This window comes from Rhinopithecus bieti, unplaced genomic scaffold (genome assembly GCF_001698545.2).
Source record: "Rhinopithecus bieti isolate Rb0 unplaced genomic scaffold, ASM169854v2 scaffold_84002, whole genome shotgun sequence".
Classification (NCBI taxonomy): Eukaryota; Metazoa; Chordata; class Mammalia; order Primates; family Cercopithecidae; genus Rhinopithecus; species Rhinopithecus bieti.
The window spans coordinates 2,985,200-3,011,816 of NW_016841755.1; the positions used below are offsets into that span (position 1 = coordinate 2,985,200).

Genomic DNA, 26,617 nt, shown 5'->3' on the forward strand with positions numbered 1-26,617 from the left:
TTTTTTTTTTTTTTTTTTTTTTTTTTCAGAAATGTCTGGACATACACCAATGTTAAGTTGTACGATTCTGGTTTTAAATTTTACATATCAATGAATCATAGATATTTTTCTTTGTCAGTATCTATAAACCTATTTCATTCTTTTTAATGGCAATGCAGGGTTCTGTCGCATGGGCATACCAAATTAATTTTACCAGACCCCTCCTGACGAACACTGAATTTCTATGTGTGATGACTGGCAGGGTGCTGCCATGATTGTCTTCTGTGAGCCTATATGCCTCTGACGGCTCAGTGAGGGTAGAGTCTGGCAAAGGCCACCAGAGGGCCTTGTGCCTCTGTCTTTCGGAGACTCCGGGTGCCTGTTTTACAGCTCCAGCCAACAGGATGTCATTTTCATCTGCTCTTCTTTGGTTCTAAGTGTGGTTGAACAGCTTTGCATATGTTTTTCGACTGTTTGTATTTCTTCTGTAAGCTCTCTGTGCATTGCCCACTTTTCTACTCTGATATTGTTTGGGATTTCCTGCTGATTTGTCAGAGTTCTTGGGTTTTTTAAGGAAATTGTTTTCTTTCTTTTTTTCTTTTTTTGAGACAGTCTCACTTTGTCGCCCAGGCTGAAGTGCAGTGGCGTGATCAGGGCTCACTATAACCTCTGCCTCTTGGGTTCAAGTGATTCTCCTGTCTTAGCCTTCTGAGTAGCTGGGATTATAGGCGCCTGCCACCACGGCCCGCTAATTTTTGTATTTTCAGTAGAGACGGGATTTTACCATGTTGGCCAGGATGGTCTTGAACTCCCTACCTCAGATGATCTGCCCGCCTCAACCTCCCACAGTGTCGGGATTACAGGTGTGAGCCACTGCTCCCCTCCCTACGGAAATTATCTCTATTATTATTTGTCTTGCAAATATTTTCGTTGTTATTTGGATTTGTTTATGGTGTTTTTTGTTTGGAGTGAAGCTTAAAGTTTTTCTTGGCCAAACTTAATCAAAACGTAGTAACACCTAATTTTAATTTATATAGTTATAAATTTCAAATCATGAAGTCGTTTGTCAATGCGTCTATAATTAACGCTTTTTGGATAGGCATGTTCGAATCCATACTGGAGAAAAGCCATACAAATGTGATGAATGTGGAAAGAGTTTTACTGTGAAATCCACTCTCGATTGCCATGTGAAGACTCACACAGGTAAGGAACACATTCCTGTGTCATTGGTAGAGGTCTTAGGTAGCATTTCGTATGTTTTGTTCCTATGTATTTTGCATACATAATACTTTCCAAATTATAGAAAGCTTAAAAATGAAGCACCATGAAGAAAGTGATATGAAAGATTTTTTTATTCGTGACACAGGGAAAACTGTCCAAATGACACTAAGAAAAAGATGGATTCGGTCTCAAAAGTTGCATTTTTCCTAAAAATTGTCACGTACTCTTACTCATGCCTAAATAACTTTGTTAAAAAGATCACCTCTTAGTCTCATTTAAGCCAAAGAGATTTAGTATGTTGAGGTTTTGTAAAAACTGGCACTTAGCAAATCTGATGGCAGTTATCATTTCATAATTATTTTTATGTGGGGGGAAAATCTTGCAAAGGGAGAAGTGAATGTCCAGTTTTCCTGGCCTTTTTCTCATCTTCATCTTGTCTGCGCCTTTGCTTCTGGAGTTCTGCATAGTGCATCCTAGCGGTGGTGAGGCCGGCTCTGCCTCTGCCTGCTTGGGAATCCTGTAGTCCTCCTGTGAGCTCTGTGGTCCTAGACAAGGTTCTCCTCTCAGCCACAGGTTTCTCCTGCAGAAGATGGGGCTAATAGTTGTACCTCTGTCTTTGGGAGTTCAGACATTTAAATAGCTTTAAGTATTAAGACATTTAAATAGCTGGGAAAAGTGTTTGGCCTTAGGTAAATGCTCAGGAGTGGATTGGCCTGTGGTAAACGCACAGTGAATGCAGAGCTGTTGTTATAATGATTCATAGAATTATGATTATCAGACCAATTTATATTCTTCATTGTTGGTTATAAGCAGAATTCAACCAACAAGAACAAATGGACTTTCACACATTTACCTGACCCTGTGATTCTTTTCTGATGGGTTAATGTTTGGAGCTAGATAAACAGATCCCTGAGCTTGTTTATATGACTGTCCTGTGTGCAGTTTTTCTGTTGTTCTTTAGGCTCCCTGTATTTGTCTCTCTTGTGTAATGCAATAAACTTTTTGCGGATATGGAGGGCCCGGCCTCACTTACCTTTGTGCCCCCAGGCCTAGGGCATGGCCTGTCATGCAGCAGGTGCCCAGTGATATCCACGATGACTTGGTGCACGCTGCTTCATCATTTCCTTGGTTTTGGAGTTCAGCGTAGGCTACGTGGATAAGGACTAGAAATGGAAGTCTCTGGATAAATACCTTTTAGTGCCTCTTTCTCCATTCTGAAGTAGATGTGTGATTTCTGAGGAACCCAGGGTGGCATTGGGATAGTAGATTGCTCTAGTCCCTTTGTGGATCCTAGTGTGCGCCATGCTGTAAAAATTAGCATTTGTTCCTGAACCAGTAAAGGGGAAAAGCCAGCCAGGAAGTTTTTCAGCTCCCAGAGGCTCTTGGAGGGTGGAGCCTATGCTCGTGGTGTTCTGAGCCTTCGTGGCCTTAGATATACCCAGTAATCATGAACAGAGCCTCAGGAACTAGATACATGATACTAGGCACACAGCTCTTTGACCGTAGAATAGAACTTTCCTTTGCACGTTCTCCCAATGTGATGCCTACCTGTGCTGGCATTTTGGTTGCTCCTGTTTGGCAGAAGAGAAGATAGAGAGATGCTGAGATGTTAAAGTACCATTTGTAAAATTAAAGAAAAGTGACAGTAATTCAGAGCTGGGCTGTTAAGTCATACCACCCATTAGCTTCTGATAAATATAAATCAAATATTCCAGTCAAGGTTCAGAATAACGCAGTGGTTTAGAAACACTATAAAGCTCAAAGGGTTGTGAAAATGCTGAATTCAAGTTGTAAATAATATACTGTTAAATTCCTGCAACAATTGCCTGTGACAGCCATAACATCTTATAGGTGAAAGGGATTCTCATTAAAGCACTTCCATCCACTGATTCAACATATTTACATCCAGATTGACAGCTGAGTGGGGTGGGTGTGAGTGTCTCAGCTGCCATTGCCTCTGCTGATTCTTGGCTGGGCTTTTCTCAGGTCAGAAGCTCTTCAGCTGTCACGTCTGCAGCAACGCCTTCTCCACGAAGGGAAGTCTGAAGGTCCACATGCGTCTGCACACGGGAGCCAAGCCCTTCAAATGCCCGCACTGCGAGCTGCGTTTCCGTACCTCGGGTAGAAGGAAGACACACATGCAGTTTCATTATAAACCAGACCCAAAGAAGGCCAGAAAGCCTGTGACTCGAAGCTCGTCGGAAGGATTGCAGCCCGTAAACCTCCTCAACTCCTCCTCTACTGACCCTAATGTATTTATCATGAACAACTCTGTTCTAACAGGACAGTTGGATCAGAATCTGCTGCAACCAGGACTGGTGGGCCAAGCTATTCTCCCTGCCTCCGTGTCAGGTAAACAGTGAGCCGGGGGAATGGGAACAGCACAGTGATTAAACTGTTCTGCGCTGCTTCTGTCTGTTCCCACAGTAGAAGAGACGTTGTTTACTGTAGCACCATGTTTCCCTTCTTTGAGCCTTTCCCTTATAAGGCATTCGGAAAAATGGGCATTCCATCTTGCAGACATCGCCCGTTTCCATTTCCCGTTCTGTCTTCCATGACAGCTGCTTTTTTACACTAAGCACTTTGTTTAGCTTTTGTTTTTAGTGGGTGTAAACTTGTTTTTCCTCAGTTGGCATTCTCATAAATTTAGGAGGGAGAAGTGTAATTTCTAAATACTCGTTAGCATTGGTTTTGATACAGTGCAGTTTTCCATTTGTTCTTGGGTCACATAGTGCTTGAGAAGTGTGGCGTTTTAGCTAGCTGTGTTGACTTGTGTACCTGCCAGTAGATGCAGCAGTTGTGCGTGGCAGTCAGATGTCCTGTGTGCTCTTCTTTCTGTTTCTGTGACTCATGGCACCGTTGCAGCCTGATCACCACGCAGTAGTAGTGGTTGTTTTGAACCTTCGGCTAATCAGTGGAATCTTTTTCAGCTACTTTTCTGATATATTTAAAGTGGGTAATATGAGTATCTATTTCACAGAGTCGTTCTGGGGTGATTAGATGGTGTATGTGTATATGGTAGAAAGTAGGTTTCTGGGGTGATTAGACAGTGTCTGTGAATGGTATAAAGTGTATCTATTTCACAGAGTTGCTCTGGGATGATTATACAGTGTATGTGTATATGGTATAAAGTAGGTTTCTGGGGTGATTAGACAGTGTATGTGTATATGGTATAAAGGAGGTTTCTGGGGTGATTAGACAGTGTGTGTATATATGGTATAATGGGTGATTAGACAGTTTATGTGTGTATATGGTATAATGGATGATTAGACAGTGTATGTGTGTATATGGTAGAAAGTAGGTTTCTGGGATGATTAGACAGTGTGTGTATATAGTATAAAGTATGTTTCTGGAGTGATTAGACAGTGTGTGTATATAGTATAAAGGGTGATTAGACAGTGTGGTGTAATGGCGTATAAAGGGGTTATTAGGGCACGCTGTATGGTGTGTATATAGGTATAAAGAATGTTGGCCGGGGCGCCGGTGGCTCAAGCCTGTAGTCCCAGCCATTTGGGAGGGCCGAGATGGGCGGATCACGGAGCGTCGGAGGATCGAGACCATCCTGGCAACACGGGTGAAACCCCGCTCTCTACTAAAAAAAAAAAATACAAAAAACTAGCCGGCGCGAGGTGCGGGCCGCCATGAGTTCCCAGGCTTACGGAGGGAGGCTGCAGGCAGCGGAGAATGGCCCATCAACACCAGGGGAGGCCGGAGCTTGCCAGTGAGCTGAGATCTGGCCAGCTGCCACTCCAGCGGGCGACAGAGCGAGCACTCTGTGCTCAGAAAAAAAAAGAAAAAAAAAAAAAGGGGTTTAGTGTATGTGTGTGTATGGTATAAAGGGTGATTAGACAGTGTATGTGTGTATATGGTATAAAGGGTAATTAGACAGTGTGTGTGTATATGGTATAAAGGGTGATTAGACAGTGTATGTGTGTATATGGTATAAAGCGTGGTTAGACAGCATATGTGTGTATGTGATATAAAGTAGGTGTTGGTATTCCACAACAAGATTGTATTGACATAATGTGTACAACTTATGTATTTAAAAATCCCTATGTAAAAAATGAATTACTTTAGTTTTAAGAAGCATTCACAATATTCATTCATTCTCCCTTTCTCTTTCTCTGGCCAGCTGGGGGTGACCTGACTGTGTCTCTGACAGATGGGAGCCTGGCTACCCTAGAAGGCATCCAGTTACAGTTGGCTGCTAACTTGGTTGGACCAAATGTACAGATTTCTGGAATCGATGCTGCCAGCATTAATAACATTACGTTGCAGGTATGACACCTTCCATGGTCTCCTGTGCTGTAATTCTCTTGGCATCACACAGAAGCATGAAGTTTTCATTACAAGTACCTGTGCTGCTTTTCAGATTGATCCGAGCATTCTGCAGCAGACGCTACAGCAGGGCAACCTGTTGGCTCAGCAGCTCACGGGGGAGCCTGGCCTGGCCCCACAGAATGGCTCTCTCCAGACGTCGGACAGCACAGTCCCTGCCAGTGTTGTCATCCAGCCCATCTCAGGCCTGTCCTTACAGCCCACAGTGACCTCTGCAAACCTGACCATAGGCCCACTGTCTGAGCAGGATTCAGTGCTGACCACTAACAGCAGTGGTAAGAGCCACTCACCTTTGCTTATTTTGACAGCTGGAGTTTCAGTTTCTTGCTTGCGATCACATATTTGGTTTTAGGATGTTATGTTGTCATTTTCTTCTCTTTGTAGAAGAGAATAAATCAGATGTCCTGAGAATAAAATAAGCTTTTCTTATACTTAATGATATGTGTTTAGTATATGCTCTTAATTACTACTACCTTCATTTAATCACTCTTTTCATCCTGGCTTCATTTCATCGCAAGGCTTTCTTTTTAGATGAAGGAATTAGAGATGACTGATGCTTTGTTTTCTATCTTTCTCTTATTGAAATATTTAATAACAGTTTAACTAAAATATTTTTAATATAAAAACAGGGGAAATTGATTTTTTTGAAGCTCAACTTTGTTTTGCCTTCTAATGACAATCAGGGACCCAAGACCTCACTCAAGTGATGACTTCGCAAGGTCTGGTGTCCCCCTCCGGCGGTCCCCACGAGATCACCTTGACCATCAACAACTCCAGCCTGAGCCAGGTCCTAGCACAGGCCGCTGGGCCTACTGCCACATCTTCCTCGGGGTCTCCACAGGAAATTACCCTGACTATCTCCGGTTAGTAAGTTATTATTTTAAACATCCTTTCACCCTGAAATTTAAGTACTGTATATCTTGCTATCTCTTTTCCTACAATACTCTGCTGTGCATAAAGCCTCTGCTCAATACGTATTTGTAATTTATGGGAGAAGTTGAAGTTTAGTGAAAATAATGTGTTCTAATTCAGATCTGATACCAGAAATGAAAAATTATAGTTTCTCATGTCATTTCCAGTTTGAGTACAGTCAGTTATTTAATTCATTCATTTATTGACTCATTTTAGAGAATAAGTTCTTTTGTTTGGCAAAGAGCAGAAAGCATAGCTTTGTGGTTCTCACTCATGCTTCATGAAACTGGTATAAACTTTACATTACGGCGTTATAGAGCCCCATGGCACTCTCTTTACCGTATGTCTTCAGAATTCTACTAGGATTATATAGAAAAATTGAAACATGGGAGAACATTGAAAAATAGATAAACGGGTAGGAAATACCCTTTGGCAGTAAAGCCCACCTAAAATTGGCAATCTAATTCTTTCCGCCAGTCACCAGGCTGACTCATTCCCTGTTTCAGGGCTATGCTGCTCCTATTCTGACTTTTCTCCTTGTGTGCCTTCCTTGGTCCTTATGTATCATTAATTCCCATAGCGTGTTCGGATCTCAGTGAGCATTGAACATACTTTCCTGGTGTGCTTCGCTCACGTGACTCTGAACTATAAACTCTCTGTATTAACTAAGAGTCATTTGTTAATTCAACAACTTTTATAGCCCTTACTAAGTGCTAGATATTATTTTAGTAACTTCCACAGATATTAACTCATTCAGTATTAATTTATTTAAGACTTGTAACCTGATGATGACGTTAACAAAGACATTTTGCTAGGAATCAAAACACCCTCCGTGGAGATCTGAGGTGACAGGGGGAAGCAGCCGCACTTCCCTGAAACACAGCTGTGGAGAAGGACAGCATTCTAGATGGACTCAACCATGAAGGGCAGGATTTCTGCTGTTTCAGAGATATTTCTGCAGAAATTAATTTCAGAACTGAAAGAAAAGGTATTCATAAGAAAACCAGAAGCTTTCTTTTTCAGGAAGATGTCTTTATTTCTTTTAATATATTAGTGAGAAATTTGAGGAACTATTTTAGGTACAGCTTTGCTTTTGAATGAAATGCAGTGGTTTTTAGATGCTGTTGGAAAGCGAAAATTAACATTGAATTTTATATAATTCAGTAACCTTCTTCCTTTTAAAATTACATTTATATCTGAAGGAAAGCTGTTTGGTTGATCCAGTTAACTTTCTCGAATACACTTAGTATAAAAAGCATTGTGCCAGGTCCTATCAAAACCACATAGTGCATGGTTCTTGTTCAGAGTTAAGAAAATGTATTCTTCAGTTTGTGGATTGTGCCTCTGTTCTTCCTGTGTTTTATTATTGGCCATTTGGTTATTTTGTTAGTATATTTGAAAGTATAGATGAATATAACTATTTTTTTAAGAATTTGGCTTCAGCTATTCTAGGAGAAAACCTTAAAAGAATTAATGAAATAAGTTTGGTTTCAACTTTGGGCTTAAGATTGTTTTTTCTGACTTCTGATGGATAATGAGAATTGACTATACAATTCCTTATCCCATTTTGAAAGGGCTGCAAAAAGCATTTAATTTATGGTAACCTGTTAAAAGCATCTAGATATTCCATAGAAATTTTCAAAGATTTCGTAGTATGTTCTTTTTTCCATTAACACATAGGAGTATAAATGCATACAAGTACTAGAGAATGCACGTATCACTTCAGCTAAGTTTTGCAGACTTTAGGCAGTTCATGAGTCCTAGAATTCAGAAGGTTATACGTTGAGTAAAAGGCAAAGACAGTCCTTTGCCTCCCGGAATTACCCTGTCCAGATACAATGAAAGTCCTTGTACCTGATGTTTTCAAAAGCCCAGTTATTAATAAAAAGGTATATAAAATTTGGGAACTAAACAAGTGACACCTGCGTACTTTGGAGGTTCATCCCCGGATCTTTTGAATATGGGTTTGCTTAGGTGATAATACATTTTCTACTTTTTAAAATTTTTGCCTGTACTCATGTTCATCATGCAGTTTCATTTCCTGTTTCTATTTCTTCAGCATGGCATGAGAATGTAGGTCACTATAAAGCAATCATAGTGCAGTATACTTTTGTCTTTTGAATCTTTTTCTCTCTGATTTTGTGTAGTTGTCTTGCCTATGCCTATTTTGACAGCAGAATGTTTAAAGTGTCTTCTCTTTACCAGGTCTTTCCAAGGCATTCAATTGGTTTTCCATTGGAATTCCAATAGGTTTTATTCTCATATTCATTTCTAGTTGCCATACTATATAATTTCATTATATCATTACAGTAGCTGATGAAGCTAGCATTAGTGGGTTTTGAATCAAGCAAATGTGTTTTAGTAGGAATGTATTGCAGGCATGTTAGTGTGTACTTGAGAGCATTCAGAACACACAGGATAGGAACACAGCACACCGGAAACTGCAGCATCATGGGCTTGGCAAGCCTGCCCAGTGGAGGGCAGGGAGGGGAGATTCTGTTATTGCCTGGTGATGCCCCTCAGATCCTTTTAACGTGTTTTTGCTATACTTGGGCAGTGCACTATATTTGGAAATATTTTCAATTCATTGACAGTTTTATTCAACAAAGTGTGTGATTTTTAGGGCCCAAATACTGAGTTAAAGTAGAACTCATAAGAAGTATTTTAAAATACTTCACAGCTTAAAAGTGTGAACAAATACTGTCATTTAGGGAAACGCATTTTGTAGTTTCATTTTCGTTTTTCCATAAATTTTACTGAAATGAAAATGAAAGCTTTGAGGATACAATTATATGTTTAACACACTTGCCAATACACATCTGAGAATGTTGTTTTCAGGTATCACAATATTAATTTCCATTTAGGTCAAGAACTTATTCAACACAATTCTAAAGGAAATAGTGAACTATTAATAAACGGGAGCATAAGATTGTTAGCACCTGAAATCAATAATCAGTCTACAGGTGCTACCCTAACAATAAGCAATGATCAGCTTCTCTCAGAGTACAACATTGAACTCTTCAGGTACGCCGCACAAGAGTTAGCCAAGAGACACATTATAAGAGGTCGTAGCTGAAGAGCTCAGCCCACAGTAACTGAGGAGGTAAACTGTCCTGTAGCACGACAGGTATGTCAGCATCATTCTTTGTCACATGGAGTACCATTCTGTAAGGATTAGTGGCTTATGTCTAATTCTAGGATACAAAATTCTCTCTAATGTTACCAACCAATCGATAATGTTACTTTTTAAGTCATGAAAGTAAATAATTTTATTCAACTGTACAAAGCATCATATATTTATACAAGTTATCATGTTAATAACTCCATGTACAAAGCTGTCCCTTTCTAACCCAGCATTGGAAGTCTCTTACTCAGCTCATTACTTCTGCCCTCCAGTGAGAATTTCCTGACACCAGCTGAAAATAGAATAGAAAAATGGAAAGGAGGCAGCTTTCTAAGATTTTAAAGCATATAATTTTATGGAAAATAAACATATTAGTATCGGCAAAAACTGCAGTTACTTTTACACCAATGTAATAAATGAGCTCACATGAGATAAATGACAGTTTTGTAAGTAACCATTAACAGTTTAGGATAACATACCTATCTCGTTCTTTTCACCTCATAGAGATTGCATTCACTTCCTAGCCTTGTTATTTTCCAACTATGTATATCACTTTGTGAGGAAAAAAAACTAATCTTCAGATATGTTTGTACCCAAAAGCTAGTCCTTTTTTCATGCTTAATTCTTAATTGAAACGACCTCTTGTCCAGTAGTTCATTTATTCCATAAAAGATTATAGTGTCTGCTGTGTGGTAAGAATTGCGCGAAATCTGGGAATATAACTCTGGACAGGTCAGAGCTGGTCCTGCGTTCTGGATCTTATAAACAAGTAGAGTGCAGACATTTTTGAAGAATCCACAAGTGACTGTAAAATTACAGCTGTAACCATATATAAAGGAGAGATGATGGTACAGAGAGCACATGTCACAGGGGGTGGCCCTGCGACTTCTTTGAGGACGTCCTGGCTGAGCTGAGAGAGGGGCTTGGAGTGGGGCAGCTTTTCTCCCCATGCCAGCTGCTCGACTTTGCATGACCTGTGGTGGCTTTTAGCTGAAGCAAGGAGGTGTGGATATTTTAATGCGTGGAAGATCCAAAATATATGATGTATTGTTGAAGTTACATAGCAAATGTTCTTCTCCTAACGTTTTCTAAACCTCATAGTTTGTGGATTTTAAAGGATCAGGCAGTGTGTTCTTCTCATCTCTAGAATTCTAATCCTAGGCTGTGAGTTCATCATCTTTCCCCCACTGCCTGGTTCATGTTGCAATATGAAGACGTGCTGCATGTGTGTGGGCCGAAGCCAGCGGTGGTCGCTCATGGTGCAGGGCTCTGGGTGAGATGTCTGGATTCACGCCCTGCTAGCTGGCCTCACTGAGCAGGAAACTGGCTGTCAGCGGTGCAGCCTCATGTCTTCTTGGAAACTCTGCTCAACATCCTTAGTGAGCCCCTGGCACATTGATGGAGAGACAAGTCAGGTTGTAGAGGTTTTGGTTTGAGTGGAGTGGCTTGTGCCTCTTGGTGATCCTGGATGTTTGCAGGTGCAGCAGATTGCTTGATTCAGAATTGGGGATGTTCTGACCAAAGGGAGAAGTTGGATGGAATGAGGGCGCATGCACTCCAGGGCTCTGCGCTGGCTGCCTGCATTTCTTTAAACTCCTGCAATCTGGCTAGTTTGGTAGTAAGTGCTGTACCTATAAATTCACCTCCACAGACACATGTTGAAAGTGTCACACCAGCATCTCACACGCAGGTGAGGGTCCTCTCAGGGCAGGCGAGCTGTCCTCAGTCAGTGGGTGCAAGGCTCCCACGTTATGCAGCCGACATTTCTGTACAGACAGCAACATACCCACTTTGCTGATTTGCATTTTTAAAATTATTATTCTTTCAGACCTTTTTTTTTAAAGAGCCAGCCGAGGCTGGGCATGGTGGCTCAAGCCTATAATCCCAGCACTTTGGGAAGCCGAGGTGGGCGGATCACCTGAGGTCAGGAGTTTGAGACCAGCATGGCTATCATGGTGAAACCCCGTCTCCACTAAAAATATAACAAATCAGCTGGGCGTGGTGGTGGGTGCCTGTAATCCCAACTACTCAGGAGGCTGAGGCAGGAGAATTGCCTGAACCTGGGAGGTGGAGGTTGTGGTGAGCCGAGATTGCTCCACTCCAGCCTGGGCGACAAGAGCAAAACTCCATCTCAAGGAGAAAAAAAAAGAGCCAGCTGAGAAAGTCAATCTCTTTCTCTCTCACGTTCTCTCTCAGGCTACTTTAGCTTATATCCCACTTGCTAAATTAAAAAAAAAAAAATGAAAAAGCTTTTCAAGGGATTGGGTGACATTATAAAATAAAAGATGAATGCATAATTAAAGAATATTTGTGTACTAATGTAATATCGGCTGTTCTTAAATACAGGGTTAGTTTTATGTGATCAAGTAAGTAGTCTTATGTTCTTGAATACCTTTAGCATCTATGAATAATCCTGGGTATAGGAAGCAATTCGTCATATATTGACCCACTCAATCCTTGATATTAAGCAGATGTTTTTAGAGTGGCTTACACATCCCATTGGTCCTAGTTATAATTATGTAGTGGATCTCACCTCTGTAATAGTAGTTAGGAGATTGCCTCTTAGTGAGCAATATTTATCTAGAGTCATAGTTTCAGATCTAGCTTGAGGCCACACCACTAATAACTGAAATTAAAATGACATTATTTTAAAATTAAACATGGCTCTTCTAAAGTAAACACTCAAATAAAAACCTCTAATGCCCATACCAAACTTATGTTGAGCATAATGAATATGTATGTGGCTATTATTATTTTTTGATTCTCTATGCAAGCAAGGTTTGGTTAAGACTCATCAGCTTCTAGGTTAACTCTGGCTGTTTCATCTTAATCGAAGGCATTGAAAGAAGTGTATCACCACTTAGGGATTTGTGAATAAATCCAGGTGAGACAATTACTCACAATGTCACATGCAGGATGAAAGCACATGCTTTTGTTCAGATTTGTGATGCAGGAGTTGCAGACTATTTCAGAGTTTCATCCCAGCAACATCCATTCCCAAATCTGACACAAAGAGTTTTTCTTAAAACATGTTCCCATAGAATGTAAGTACTGTCTCAGAAGCAGATCATAGTCTTGATAGAGGCTTGAGAAATTTAGCACAACTTTTTAAGGAATTCATCTCAAATGAGTATTATCTTTGTGTTCTTACCTTCGCCCACTTTTAAATTTAAGATAATTTTGATGAATAAATTGAGTTCTGCTTTCAATGAAAGCAAAGACCAGTATTTGTTTTCTATTTATTTGTAAGGTTATTCTAGCCTTAGTTTCTTCTAGATTTAAGTATAATCACTTATTTTATTTTTAAATAGTTCAACAACTTAACATTTTCTATTTGCCAGTGTGTATTAAAACCGAAGAGGACATTCTTATCCTCATAAGTTGTCCCTGTGAGTGACCTGGATGCTTGGGAACGAGGGGCTACCCCAATGCTTCTCTCTTGTTCTGTCGCCCCCACCTTCTCTCTTCCCACATTTCAGTTAATTGCAAGAAAAAACTGATATCATATCTTTTAAACTATTTTTAGAACCTTATAAAATTATGTTTTCTTAGAAGCTATGAGGCGATATCCCAAGAGATTTAAGACAATGTTGGGTTTGATGAGTGTATGATTTATTAATCTTTTTAACTTATTTTGGAGTCAGAATCATAAAGTCAGACTTGTATTGCTCTATACATGCTGGAGGAACAGTGGTTTCAGAAAAATAAGTGAAGAATAAAAGTAAGAGTCTACAATCTTCACTTCAGTGTGGGATCTTTATTTTCACGCTAAGAGTATTTAATTTGAATATAAAATTTTAGCTTTTAACAAGTAGATAGTTAAGAGCTACTTGTAGCTTGTAATTTAACTGCATGCTTAAGAAAATTTCAACTTTTTTCTGCTCTAGTCATGTGTTCTTTTCAATCATATTGAGGACAGTTGTACTGGAACTGGTATCATCCTCTTTGTGGAAAGTCCGTTGAATTAGGACATTATTAAAGGTTCACTGTTTGAGTTGAAATATGAACGTTGGCACTGTCTGAAGTTGTTTATTGTTTCATTGAACTTTGTGTCAGGTTTCACTTTAATCAAGCACAAGGCTTCTGTATCTTTTTACATTTTTCATGCTTCACAGTCCCAGAATCTCTGATGCCTTAATAATCACTAGAAAGTCAGGATTAGTTGACTGGTGGGAGTGGGGAGATCTTTGATTCCTTTATTTCAGCAGTTGGGGTGAGGTTTGCATTTTTGCTGTGTGCTGGCTTCGCCTTGGCTCTAAGTGTGATCCTGGGCGAGATTCACAGGCACGTACCTCTCTTCCCTGTCCTCCTGCAAGGTCATTGGTAGCTGCCACCTGCGCCCCCGCCCCAGCCTCTCCACAGTTTTGACCACTCATGTTAAAAACATACCCGCAGGTTAGTGTGCAGTAAGGGTGTGTGGAGGGAATTTTAGGAGGACAGCTATTAGGTCGGCTGCTGTACTGGTCACTGGAACGCTTAGCGCATGCAGACATCCTCCACAAGGCCACACTCCTCGGGCTCCCGCCAGCACTCTGTGCGGACGCTGGAGCAGGCGGGAGGGTCTGACCTAGCTATCTGTGGAGCCCCGGCTGCTGCTTCAGCGCTCGAGCCTCCCAGCTTGCTAATGGTTCTACTGCTTTTGAAGGTTCCAGGTCTGTGCAGCACAGTGTGGGACCCCAGGAGTGTGGATCTGTGGAGGCATTGTATTTGGAGAACTCCAGCGACAAGTAAGTAACCTAGTTTTCCTGTTGGCCCCTGACTCCTAGGAGAGCGCTGGACTGAGGTGACCCAAGTCACAGCAAAGTACTGACAGGAGCGTGTTTGTTTTGTTTTGAAACCTGGTTAGGAAATAGCTTTTTCTCCTTTGGTCGTCATCCGGCATCCTTAGCGCCTGGCACAGTGGCAGGCACAAGTGGATGAGGAATACACATTTTAGATGAATGGATGGGTCGACTGTCAGGTAAAGTGAGTGTGCGTGTGTGTGCCTGTGTGTTTATCCTTTCAACGTTGTGTTCACTGGCGCCCACTACAGGACTTTGATAATCCCATACTGACCCCGTCTCATCTGTCAGCAAGGTGCATGAGTGTCTGTTTTGTAAAAGGAAAGACCTTTCTTTGCCAGGTACCTTCTTTTCTCTTAGCATCGGCTACAAGGGGGGATATTTCAGTTTTGTTGTCTTTTCTGAAGAAAATTAAGATGTCATGTAGGATAAATGAATATTTAAAGGATTTCATGAGGTTTATTTTGACCTTCTTTCTTTTAGAATAAGAGTCAGTAAGGGTGATGAAAGTGAGAAAATGAGCAGAGATGGTCAAGTTTATCCTGTAAGCTTTGGAGCTAGTTATTCGTCAGTGGATCATACTTGCTTCCTTCCTTCAACTGTCTCTTTAGTTGTGAATGGGGACAGTGCCCTGGAAATTGTTGTCTGAGTTTTCATTCTACAGTAGTAGCTGTGACTCGAACTGTGGGGTCACATTTTCACTCTTTGTTTACTGGTTTTTCTCTGTGTGTATTATAATTAAGAACCACAGTATATTCATGCGTAAAGATGTTTAAAAACTAGGAAAAGCCTTATCCTAAAATTAGAATTGAAGACCCTGTGATTTCTTTGATGCAGCTTGGAGACCTCGGGCAGCATGAATGCTGCTTCCTGCAGGTGGGAGCGTCGCTTTCCCTGTGCCCTTACACCTGGACTTGTCTGGCCTTCTCATTGACCTACTTACTTCGCCTCTTTTGTAGAACTTAACACTACAAGCGGAAGCCTTCCTTCAACAACACCGATGTCTCCATCGGCCATCTCGACTCAGAACCTGGTCATGTCCTCGTCGGGTGTGGGAGGTGACGCTAGTGTCACGCTGACGCTGGCTGATACTCAGGGTATGCTGTCTGGAGGCCTGGACACTGTCACACTCAACATCACCTCTCAGGCAAGTGCTCCTCAGAGAGGGATACAAAGGTCCTTTCAAAAAGTGGTCTTTGAAAACATTATTCATTGACTCCTTCCTAAATATATATACTGAGCATATTTTTTTCAAAATCGAAGTAGCTTTTTTTCTGATTAAAAAAGTAATACAGTAAATGTAAAAAGGGGAAAAAAGAAAATTCAGATAATATGGAAGAATGTAAAAAAATAAGGTAAAACATAAAACCCAAAGCTTTAATTCCACCACCAAATGGAACCACAGTTAACGTTTTATTGTATATATCCTTCTACACCTTTATATGAATGTATAAGGTACATATTTATAAATTTCTGCAGAAATAAGTTTGTGTACACATCATGTAGATGAAGTTTATTGAAGGGCATTATGTTGTATTCATGGTTTCAGTAAGTAGCATGGAAATTTTCATGCCCTCAGTCACTGAGATTCTTACATGAATTCCTACCAGTAGAAGTGCTATGCCAAAGGGGTGTACATTTTTACATGATTCCTTGAGCTAAGATGCTGAAAAACCTTTCAGAGTTTAATTAGGAAAATCATAATGATACATTATGATTCGTTATAATGAAGATGAATTGTAACAAAGCTATGCCAGCATTTTGATAGTTGAAGACTAATTATAATAAGACTGTGTCAGAATTTTCATAGTTGACTGTAAAAAATCTATTCTTAGTTGATGTAAATTGTGATTTCTATGTGTCTGTTCCTAGCTGTAATAGAAGCAAAATACACAGCAGAATTAGAAAGCTGAGGCTGGACACAGGTGGCTCGTGCCTGTAATCCCAGCACTTTGGGAGGCTGAGGTGGGAGGATTCCTTGAGCCCAGGAGTTTGAGACCAGTCATGGCAACATGGCAAAACTCTGTCTCTACAAAAAATGAAAACTTGGGCCATGCGCGGCAGTGTACACCCGTAGTACTAGGTACTCCGGCGGCTGGGGTGGGAGGATTGGGTGAGCCTGGGAGGTCGATGCTGCAGTGAGCCGTGATTGCACCACTGCACTCCAGCCTGGACGACAGAGTGAGACCTTCTCTCTCTCAAAACAAAAACTGAGGTTGTTTTCACCAAAACACATTCCTTGATTGTTCTGTCTCTGCGTTTTAGGCTCACCATACAAGAAAAACAGATTTTGGCATCTAGAGCAGGATTGGTCCTAATACTATCACAGCCACTTGCTGAAGAAATGACCTCTCTAAGCTCTAGTGCCTTTCATTAGTGAAATAGCAGCATTTCCTCTGCATCGCTTCAGTGTTCAGTCAGTCTCCCTTGGTTGTGGGATACTCACATGTCGTTGGCAAATAGGCTTTGCCTAGGGCTCCTCACCGAGGACCCCTGCACAGCCACTACCCTCTTCTGAGGTGACCCAGGCACACCGCACGCCAGGATTCCTGCTCGCTGGACACAGGGGCTCCCCTCTGGCTGACCTGCCTGTAGTCAAGCAGCCCTGCCTGCGTCCTGCCCCCAGGGACCTGTCAGGCAACAAACAGCCACATGTGGTGCTGGGAAGCAGAGCGTGCATCTCACTCAGAGGCATTCCTCCTGAGCTGTGTGGAGAGCGTGACTGCTTATGGAGTTTAACACACTCTCTTCACCTGCTCTTATGCACCATCAACTCCTGCTTGTCACATAATTAACCTTCTAAATAGTAGCAATTCGTATCATGTTTTAAAATTGTGGTTGGAACAAAAGTAGTCAACTGGCTAGGTGTGGTGGCTCACACCTGTAATCCCAGCACCTTGGCAAGCCGAGGTGGGCTTGAGGTTAGGCGTTTGAGACCAGCCTGGCCAACATGGGGAAACTCTGTCTCTACTAAAAATACAAAAATTAGCCGGGCATGGTGGCAGGCGCCTGTGATGTCAGCTACTTGGGAGACTGAGGCAAGAGAATCACTTGAACCTGGGAGGTAGAGATTGCTGTGAGCCGAAATCACACCTCTGCACTCCAGTCTGGGCCACAGAGTGAGACTCCATCTCAAAAACAAAAACAAATAAACAAAAGGAGTACCCATCCTAAGATGTAAATTACTGGGGTGTGCTTTCCTAGATGCAGGAAGCATGATGATTATGGTGGACCAGCCATGTCTCCTCCTTTCCTACCTGTGATCTTGGTTACTGTAACTCAGGGCCTAGTGAAGCCCCCGAGGTCTGGGGCAGGCAGTGGGTGGGGGGAGGCTGGATGGGAGAGCACTTTTACTTATTTACCATTCAAGGAACATGCTTCAAATCCAGGTACAGGAGTCTGTACACTAACTCGGAATCCATTTGTCTTTCCCACCTTTTTATTTGCTGCTAAGATGTTTTTATATTTAAATGATGACGACTGTAAATATGACCTTACTTCCTGTTGTCTTGCAAAGCCTTAAGGGCATAACGTGCATCAGACTACCCTAGCATTGCATTTGGGAACACGGTGACTGTCCTGTTATAAGTGTGAGTCAGCTCCCAGGGTCCCTGGTGTGTTTCTTATTGTAGACTTTTAACTATAGTAATTAAAGACATAGTAAAGAAGTAAAAATTATTTAAAATATAAATTTTAATTAGTTAAATGCCTTTGAATAACTTTTGGAGGGTGGGAATTGAGTTTGTTGAGAAAAACCCAGAAAGGCATTTATTTCAATGATTGTGAGAGTGTATTTTCTGTATGTTAAGTTTTATCACTTTGAGAATTATCCACTACAGTTGAAGTGAAAGTTCAGTAAGTAGTTCTCAGTATTTTCCAGGTTGTATTTTTAAAGTCTGCAGATACTTGCCAGGATGTCCCATGCCTTTTTTGTAGAACAGTCGGCCCCCAACTCCCAGGCTGTGGACTGGCACCTGTCCATGGTCTGTTAGCATCTGGCCGCACAGCAGGGGTGAGTGTGGGCCAGTGAGCATTACCGCCTGAGCTCCACCTCCTGTCAGATGAGCTGGGGCATTACATTCTCAAAGGAGCATGAATCCTATTGTGAACTGCACATGTGAGGGATCTAGGTTGTGTGATCCTTATGAGAATCTAGCTAATGCCTGATGAGGAACAGTTTCATCCTGAAACCATCTCCCAGCACCCCCTACCTCAAATCCGTGGAAAACTCTTCTTCACGAAACCAGCCTGCCTGGTTCCAAAAAGGGTAGGGACTGCTGGTGTAGTGCACGTGGGTCACCCAGGAGCCTTGTGAGCGGGCAGGTGGTTCCCCAAGGAGATTCTTCAAGAAGGGCTGTAGAGTGAAGCCTTGGTGGCAGTGATGACCCTGGGATGTGCTGTGGCCCGTTTCTGGGCCTGCTGTCCTCACCAGCAGGCAACCCGGGCTCCCTGGCTCCACACCAGTCCCCTGGTGGGGTCACTGTCTCATTTAGGATGCTGCTTTTGGGACAGAAGTCCTGTGGGTCCCCAGCGCCTCAGGACAGACCCCATCAGCTGCCCCTCTGGCTCCTGCCTGGCCCCTGCCACGTCACGTGGACTCGGGCTTTGCCTGCTGAGCTGCCAGAAGTACCTCGTTTGCCACGCCCTCTCCCTCCCACCCACTGCGCAGGTGGCTCCTGTGCCTGGCATCCAGGGTGTGCCTGCAGCCACACACCCTGCTGTAGTGCTTCCCTGCCGCCCTCCTCAGCCCTTCCACTCTGGCCTGAGGACATGGGAGCAGGAGGCCTTGTGAGCAGCAGAAGCCGGGTGGGTCTTCTGGAACCCATGTCTAGCCAGATACATTAGTGTTTCTATTAAGCTTTGGTGGGTTAAGTTCATTTTATATGTTCTTTTCTGTACTTCATATGCAAAATTTATAAACCAAATTGATTAATTAGCATACATTGTCCAATAAGTAATTTTAAAATATCCAGTAGAAATTGTGTAGCTTTATTTGAATCTTTTTTCTGTTAGCTGGCAAACTGAGACTTAGGCTGATTTAATACTCTGAAAACGGCCGGGCACAGTGGCTCAAGCCTGTAATCCCAGCACTTTGGGAGGCCGAGTCGGGCGGATCACGAGGTAAGGAGATCGAGACCATCCTGGCTAACACGGTGAAACCCCGTCTCTACTAAAATACAAAAAACTAGCCGGGCGAGGTGGCGGGCGCCTGTAGTCCCAGCTACTTGGGAGGCTGAGGCAGGAGAATGGCGTAAACCCGGGAGGTGGAGCTTGCAGTGAGCTGAAATCCGGCCACTGCACCCCAGCCTGGGCGACAGAGCAAGACTTCGTCTCAAAAAAAAAAAATAAAACAAAATAAAAGATTTTATTGGACACTGATTTTTAAATCAGGAAATTTGCATTAAGAATACTTAAGGTTGGCTGGGTGTGGTGGCTCACGCCTGTAATCGTGAGGCCAAGGCTAGTGAATCACCTGAGATCAGGAGTTCGAGACCAGCTTGGCCAACATGTTGAAACCCCGTCTCTACTAAAAATACAACAAATTAACTGGGTGTGGTGGCATGTGCCTGTAATCCCAGCTACTCAGGAGGCTGAGGCAGGAGGAGAATTGCTTGAACTTGGGAGGTGGAGGTTGCAGTGAGCCAAGATCGTGCCATTGCACTCTAGCCTGGGTGATAAAGCATGACTCTGTCTCAAAAAAAAAAAAAAAGAATACTTAAGGTTTGCAATTGAAACACAAATGATAAGCTAGTAAATTACATTGCTTTCAAGTTTTTTTAATTAAAGTTTTTATTTTGAGATAATTGTAGACACACAGGCAATTTTTAAAAAATAGTACGGAGAGATTCCATATATACTTATCCAGTTTCACCCAATAGGAGCATGTTGCAGAACAGTAGTATAATATCACAAACAATTATTATCAATGATAAGCCAAGGTACAGAATATTTCCATCACCTCAAGGACCCCTCGTGTTGCTTTTTATAATGACTTCAAGACCCTCTTAACCCTGACATCTGCCACTCTGTTCTTTATTTCTGTAATTTTGTTATTTCAAAACAACAAGAAGTTGTAATTTTTCCCTTGATATACCTATATAAGCTAAGACTCTCAAATATCTTACCTTTAGTTTGGGAATATATGAATTTATTGAGCCAGTTGGTTCTTATGTGCATTAGAATTTCTGACCAGCAGTTTTTTTGGTCTTTGATTAATAAAATAAATGTGAATTAATAAGTCCAGGTTGATTAATACAATTTTTCAAATTGGGCAGTCTGATAAGGGTGGTGGCAGCAGCTGGCAACAGACATGTCACAAAAAAGTGTAGCATTCACTGGTATTTGAAAATAGCAATATTTAATCAACTTCTCTATGTAGGGAGGTAGGGAACATGAAGCTTTATTAGTATAGATAGGAACTTCGGGTGTAGTGGCTCACAAATCCCAGCACTTTGGGAGGCTGAGGCAGGCGGATCACCTGAGGTCAGGAGTTCGAGACCAGTCTGGCCAACATAGTGAAACCCCATCTCTACTAAAAATACAAAAATTAGCCACACATGTGGCACATGCCTGTAATTGCAGCTACTCAGGAGGCTGAGGCACAAGAATCACTTAAACCCAGGAGGCAGAGATTGCAGTGAGCTGAGATCAAGCCTCTGCACTCCAGCCTGGGTGACAGTGCAATACTTTATCTCAAAAAATAAAAGAGAAGAAAAAGAAAAAGAACTTTTCAATTTAGATCATGTTTATGTAAAAAATTAGGCTGATATATGGAGATACCTAAAATAGCCTCATTTTGCTTTTTTAAAAAGCTGCTTATGGGAAGTAAGGAACCCAAATCAAGTTAGAAGCTCTCTTTTCTGGAATCCCTGATGATGACACCTGCCACTCTTTCCCTTAAGAATTGAACCTGAAATTATCTGACGGAGGAAGTTTTTAAAAATGCCAGCTCAGTCCTCTTTTTCCTCTACTGTGTCTCATATGGTTCGGCCATGTCCCCACCCAGATCTCATCCTGAATTCCCACATGTTGTGGGAAGGACCTGGTGGGAGGTAATTGATTCGTGGGGGCAGGTCTTTCCCGTGCTGTTCTCATGATAGTGAATAAGTCTCATGAGATCTGATGGTTATGAAAAGGGGAGTTTCCCTGCACAAGCTCTGCTCTCTTTGCTGCCATCCATGTAAGATGTGACTAGCTCTTCCTTGCCTTCCACCATGATTGTGAGGCTTCCCCAGCCACATGGAGCTGTCAGTCCAATTAAACCTCTTTTGTAAATTGCCCAGTCACGGGCATGTCTTTATCAGCAGCATGAAAACGGACTAATACAGCATCCCCTCCTCAATTCTTAACTTTCCTTTTGGGACCTCAGCTTGCATAGTTCCCTAAGACATTGAGAAACACCCCTCACCTTAAAGCACAGGAGCCAATAACATCAGCCATGCTTCCTGTGATCAGCCACGGTTTTAACTGTGTGTGAAATGTGTTTAGAATCAGTGCTGATTGCAGCAGTTCAAGTTGCATGCTGAATTATTTCTATAAATTCAGCATTTGCAGTAGATATTCGGACCCTTTAAGCTGCAGCTTCCTCTCTGCTCTCGTGCCCCATACCACCCTACCTTTCTCATTCTCTCTTATTCTCTCAGATCCATTCTCATAGCTAGAGGTGTGCTGGGCTGGTAAGAAGACTTACAGTAGTTTTCTATAGCATAGCAAAATTGTATATGCATTTCTAAGCAAATAAGTGTGTTGTAAATATACACACATGTAGAGACTCTGAGATGTAATTTATATAAGTTCACCTCATTATTTAAAGTATACAATTGAATGGTTTTCAGTGTATTTACAGAGTTGTACAACCATCACCGTGGTCTAATTTTAGAGCGTTTCATCACCCCTTAAAGAAACCTGGAGCCATGAGCCATCACTCCATGTTCCCACGACCCCCGGCCCACCCTCACCTCTGCCCCTGGCAACTGCCAGACCACTTTCTGTCTCTGTAGATGCATCTGTTCTGGGTATTTCATAGAAATGTGATCATCCGTGTTGTCTTTTGTGACTGGCTTTTTTCATTCCTTAGAGTATTTCTAAGGTTCCTCCATGCTGTAGCATGTACCAGAACTTCCTACCTTTTTATTACTCAACAGTATTCCCTTATACCACATTTCATTTGTGCAGTTATCGGTTGATGAGCATTTGGGCTGTTTCCATTTTTTGGTTATGGGTAATTCTCCTGTGGACATTTCTGTATAAGGCTTTGAGTGGACTCTGTTTTCACTTCTCTTGGGTTGCTGGGTTACATGGTGACTCCACAGTTCACTTTTTGAGGAGCTACCAGCTTGTTTTCCAAGGTAGCTGCACCATAAAAGATCTTTTAAATTATTACTTGTTTTGCTAATGTTACAACTTCTGAAATAGTACTAATCTTTTGCCAGGGTCAGCAGTTCCCAGCACTCCTCACGGATCCCTCTCTCTCGGGCCAGGGTGGAGCAGGCTCGCCGCAAGTCATACTAGTGAGCCACACGCCACAGTCAGCGTCTGCTGCTTGTGAAGAAATAGCCTACCAGGTACAGGATATTCTTTCATTCACAGAGCTTTCGTCGCTTTTAAAAACATACAGATTCAGAAGGGATGGTGGTAGAGGGTCATGGGGGTGCTGTGTGGCCCGGGTGGCTGGGGCTGACTTCTGAGATGTCCCCAGCTGAATCCTGAGTGGACATAGGCTCTGCGGGGGCGTGTGTTGAATGACAGGTACGACATCTCAGTCATTTTGTGATTTGTTTCTTAGGGAGTGAGGTTTTAGTACCACGAAATTAGATGTAGCCACCAGTGATATGTAAATCTAATTTTAAACTTATTATATTTGCCTACTGATCAGACTTCACATATCCAGCCACTTGCACTTAGTTCTTTCTGCAGATTTCCTAGTAACACCTTTGCTGATTCTGTTAAGTGTCATATACATTTTCATATACCTATGTGTGTGTGCATCTGCGTGCAAGATCTATTTGTCATTTGGCTAGTCTTTTTTCTTAAAATACATGTTTTTTGGGAGACAAAATATTTAGTAAGCAATAGTCTAAATATAGAAGAGTCTAAAAACTCTTTGCTTAAAAGTTTCCAGGGTCAGAATTAAGGCACAGATGATGAATAATCTCTGAATTTAGGAAGCATTAAACATTTTTAGCAAATGAGTTTTCAAAATAATGACTTACCTGTTTTTCAGTAGGACAAGGGCTTTTTCACAAAGAGATGAGATATAACCAGCACTGGGGATGTCCTAGAGTTTGACCTGAGTAACCAGAGCTCGTCTCACTGAATTTCAGTTTGTATAACTTAACACATTTGTGTCTGGGGACCCAAGACTGCCCTCAGGTTTGACGATTCACTACAAGGTCTCACTGGATTCAGAGAAATCTGATCTGTTGGTGGTTGTGGTTTATACTTGTGGTTACAATGGAAAGGTGCAGATGAGAACCAGCAGAAGGAAAAGGCACGTGGGGTGGAGTCCAGAGAACCCAGGCACAAGCTTCCCAGTGTCCGCTCCAGTGAGGTCACACAGACACTGCTGATTCTCCCAGGAACGCTGTGTGACAGCGCCTGCCAACTGTCACCAACTAGGGAAGCTCAGCTAAGCTCTGGTATCCAGAACTGTATTAGGGTCAGACGTGGCCATGGAGTGCCCGCGTGGCTGGGCTTAGCTATGCGGTCTCCAGGCCCCAGCCCCTCCAGGTCAAACTGATGCAGTGGCCCAGGTCCCCAGATGAAACAAAAATAGGCCTTCACCATAAGTCACATCATCAGCACAAACTGTGTGGCATTGCCCAAGGTCCTGGGTATGAAATACACTCTTACCTACTAATAGCAGGATGTTCCAGGGGCTTATCGGTGATGCTTGGGAGCTGATCAAGGGCACTGGGGAGTGTGCAGGGTTTGAGCACCTCAGGCCTGGTAAGGCAACTGTTGACCACACACATCCATTGAGACAGAAAACGCACTGGCAGCTTGGTCATATTTTTAAGCTCTCTTTCTCAGGGTGCTTTTGTAGTGAAACCTTATTAGTCTGGTATGTTTCACAGAGTTCGTACATCAGTTCCAAGGCACACCTTACCTAATTCCTATATTTTGTGTGACTAGCAAATGAAACTACTTTGCTATTGTTTAACATTATGATTTTAGCATTTGGTTTAATATAGCTAGAAGAATAATTTTTTTAAGAGTAATGCTATGTTAAGATTAGTTTGAAATGTCCCAGTTGAAGTGATATATTCCATTTTAACTTCCATTTGAGTAGTAGATGGTAATGAGAGAAACCAAATATTAATACTTGGTCTAGCGTGTAATTTCTTTCAAAATTTGACAGATTAATTAAATATAAAAATGAGGTAGATAACTAATCTGTATCAGTGAATACAGGCATACCTCAGAGATAACGTGCGTTCAGTTCTAGACCACTGCAATAAAGTGATTATCACAACAATGCAAGTCATACATTTAACATTATGATGTAGTTTTCTGGTTTCCCAGGGCATATGATGTTTATACTATACTGTAATAATAGTGTTCAGCAGCATTATTTATTTATTTTTCCTTTTTTTTTTTTTTTTTTTTTTTGAGACAGAGTCTTGCTCTGTTACCCAGGCTAGAGTGCAGTGGTGCAATCTCAGCTCACTGCAACCTCCGCCTCCTGGGTTCAAGTGATTCTCCTGCCTTAGCCTCCCAGATAGCTGGAATCACAGGCGTGCACCACCACACCTGGCTAATTTTTGTATTTTTAATAGAGATGGGGTTTTGCCATGTTGCCAGGCTGGTCTCAAACTCCTGAGCTCAAGTGATCGCCCACCTTGGCCTCCCACAGTGCTGGGATTATAGGCGTGAGCCACTGTACCTGACCAGCATTAATATTTTTTTTAAATGTACATACCTTAATTTAAAAATACCTTATTGCTAAAAATGCTAACAATCACCTGAGCCTTCAGCAAGTTGTAATCTTTTTGCTGGTGGAGGGTCTTGCCTTGATGTTGATGGCTGCTGACTGATCCAGGTGGTGGTAGTTGAAGTTTGGGGTGGCTGTGGCAATTTCTTAAAATAAGACAACAATGAAGTTTGCTGCGTCAATTCTTCCTTTCATGAAAGATTTCCCCATAGCATGCAATGATGTTTGATAGCACTTTACCCAAAGCAGAACCTCTTTCAGAATTGGAGTCCATCTCTCAAAGCCCACTGCTGCTTTACCAAGTTTCTGTAATCTTTTAAATCTTTTGTTGACATTTCAACAATGTTCACAGCATCATCACCAGGAGTAGACTCCGTCTCAAGTAACTGCTTTATTTGCTCATCCATAAGAAGCAACTCCTTATCTGCTCAAGTTATAAATACCATGAGATCCTTATCTAAACAGTTGTAAATACCATGGGATCCTTATCTGCTGAGTTATATATACCATGAGACTGCAGCAATTCAGTCATCTTCAGGCTCCACTTCTAATTCTCTTGCCCATTCCTCCACATCTGTAGTTACTTCTTTCCCTGAGGTCTTGAACCTCACAAAGTCATCCATGAGGGCTAGAATCAGCTTCTTCCAAACTCCTGTTAATGTTGATATTTTGACTTCCTCCCATGAATCACAAATGTTCTTAATGGCATATAGAGTGGTGAATCCTTTCCACAGGTTTTCACTTTATTTTGCCCAAATCCATCAGAGGAATCACTATCTGTGTCAGCTACAGCCTTATGAGATGTATTTCTTAGTAAGACTTGAAAGTGGAAATTACTCCTTGATCCATGGGCTGCAGAGTGGCATGTTAGCAGGCATGAAAGCAACATTCGTCCCTTTGTACATCTCCATCACAGCTCTTGGGTGACCAGGTGCATTGTCAGTGAGCAGGAATATTTGGAAAGGAATCATTTTTTTCTGACCAGTAGGTCTCATTAGTGGGCTTAAGATATTCAGTAAATCATGCTGTAAACAGATGTGCTGTCATTCAGGCTTTATTGTTTCATTTGTAGAGCACAGAAAGAATGGATTTAGCATCATTCTTAAGGGCCCTAAGGATTTTTGGAATGGTAAATGAGCATTGGCTTCAACTTAAAGTCACTAGCTGCATTCGCTCCTCGTAAAAGAGTCAGCCTGTCCTTCGAAGCCAGACACTGACTTTTCTGTAGCTATGAAAGCCCTAGAGGCATCTTCTTCCACTAGAAGGCTGTTCTATCTACTCTGAAAATCTGTTGTTTAATGGAGTGACCTTCATCGATGCTCTTGGCTA

At 41.9% G+C, this 26,617-nt stretch overlaps 1 protein-coding gene across 5 annotated transcripts in view; it reads left to right on the top strand.

Annotated features, from left to right (window-relative positions):
- Positions 1-26,617, top strand: part of ZNF236 (zinc finger protein 236) — a 134,535-nt gene that overhangs the window by 88,494 nt on the left and 19,424 nt on the right. For 4 of the 5 annotated variants that reach the window (XM_017866096.1, XM_017866094.1, XM_017866093.1 and 1 more), the window contains 7 exons: positions 1,079-1,182; positions 3,187-3,552; positions 5,333-5,478; positions 5,573-5,813; positions 6,222-6,401; positions 15,315-15,502; positions 22,788-22,919. In XM_017866096.1, coding sequence (XP_017721585.1) covers positions 1,079-1,182; positions 3,187-3,552; positions 5,333-5,478; positions 5,573-5,813; positions 6,222-6,401; positions 15,315-15,502; positions 22,788-22,919 — 1,357 coding nt within the window. Of the gene's footprint in view, positions 1-1,078; positions 1,183-3,186; positions 3,553-5,332; positions 5,479-5,572; positions 5,814-6,221; positions 6,402-7,265; positions 7,394-15,314; positions 15,503-22,787; positions 22,920-26,617 lie in introns of those variants that run through there. The other variant, XM_017866098.1, reaches the window with a different exon arrangement.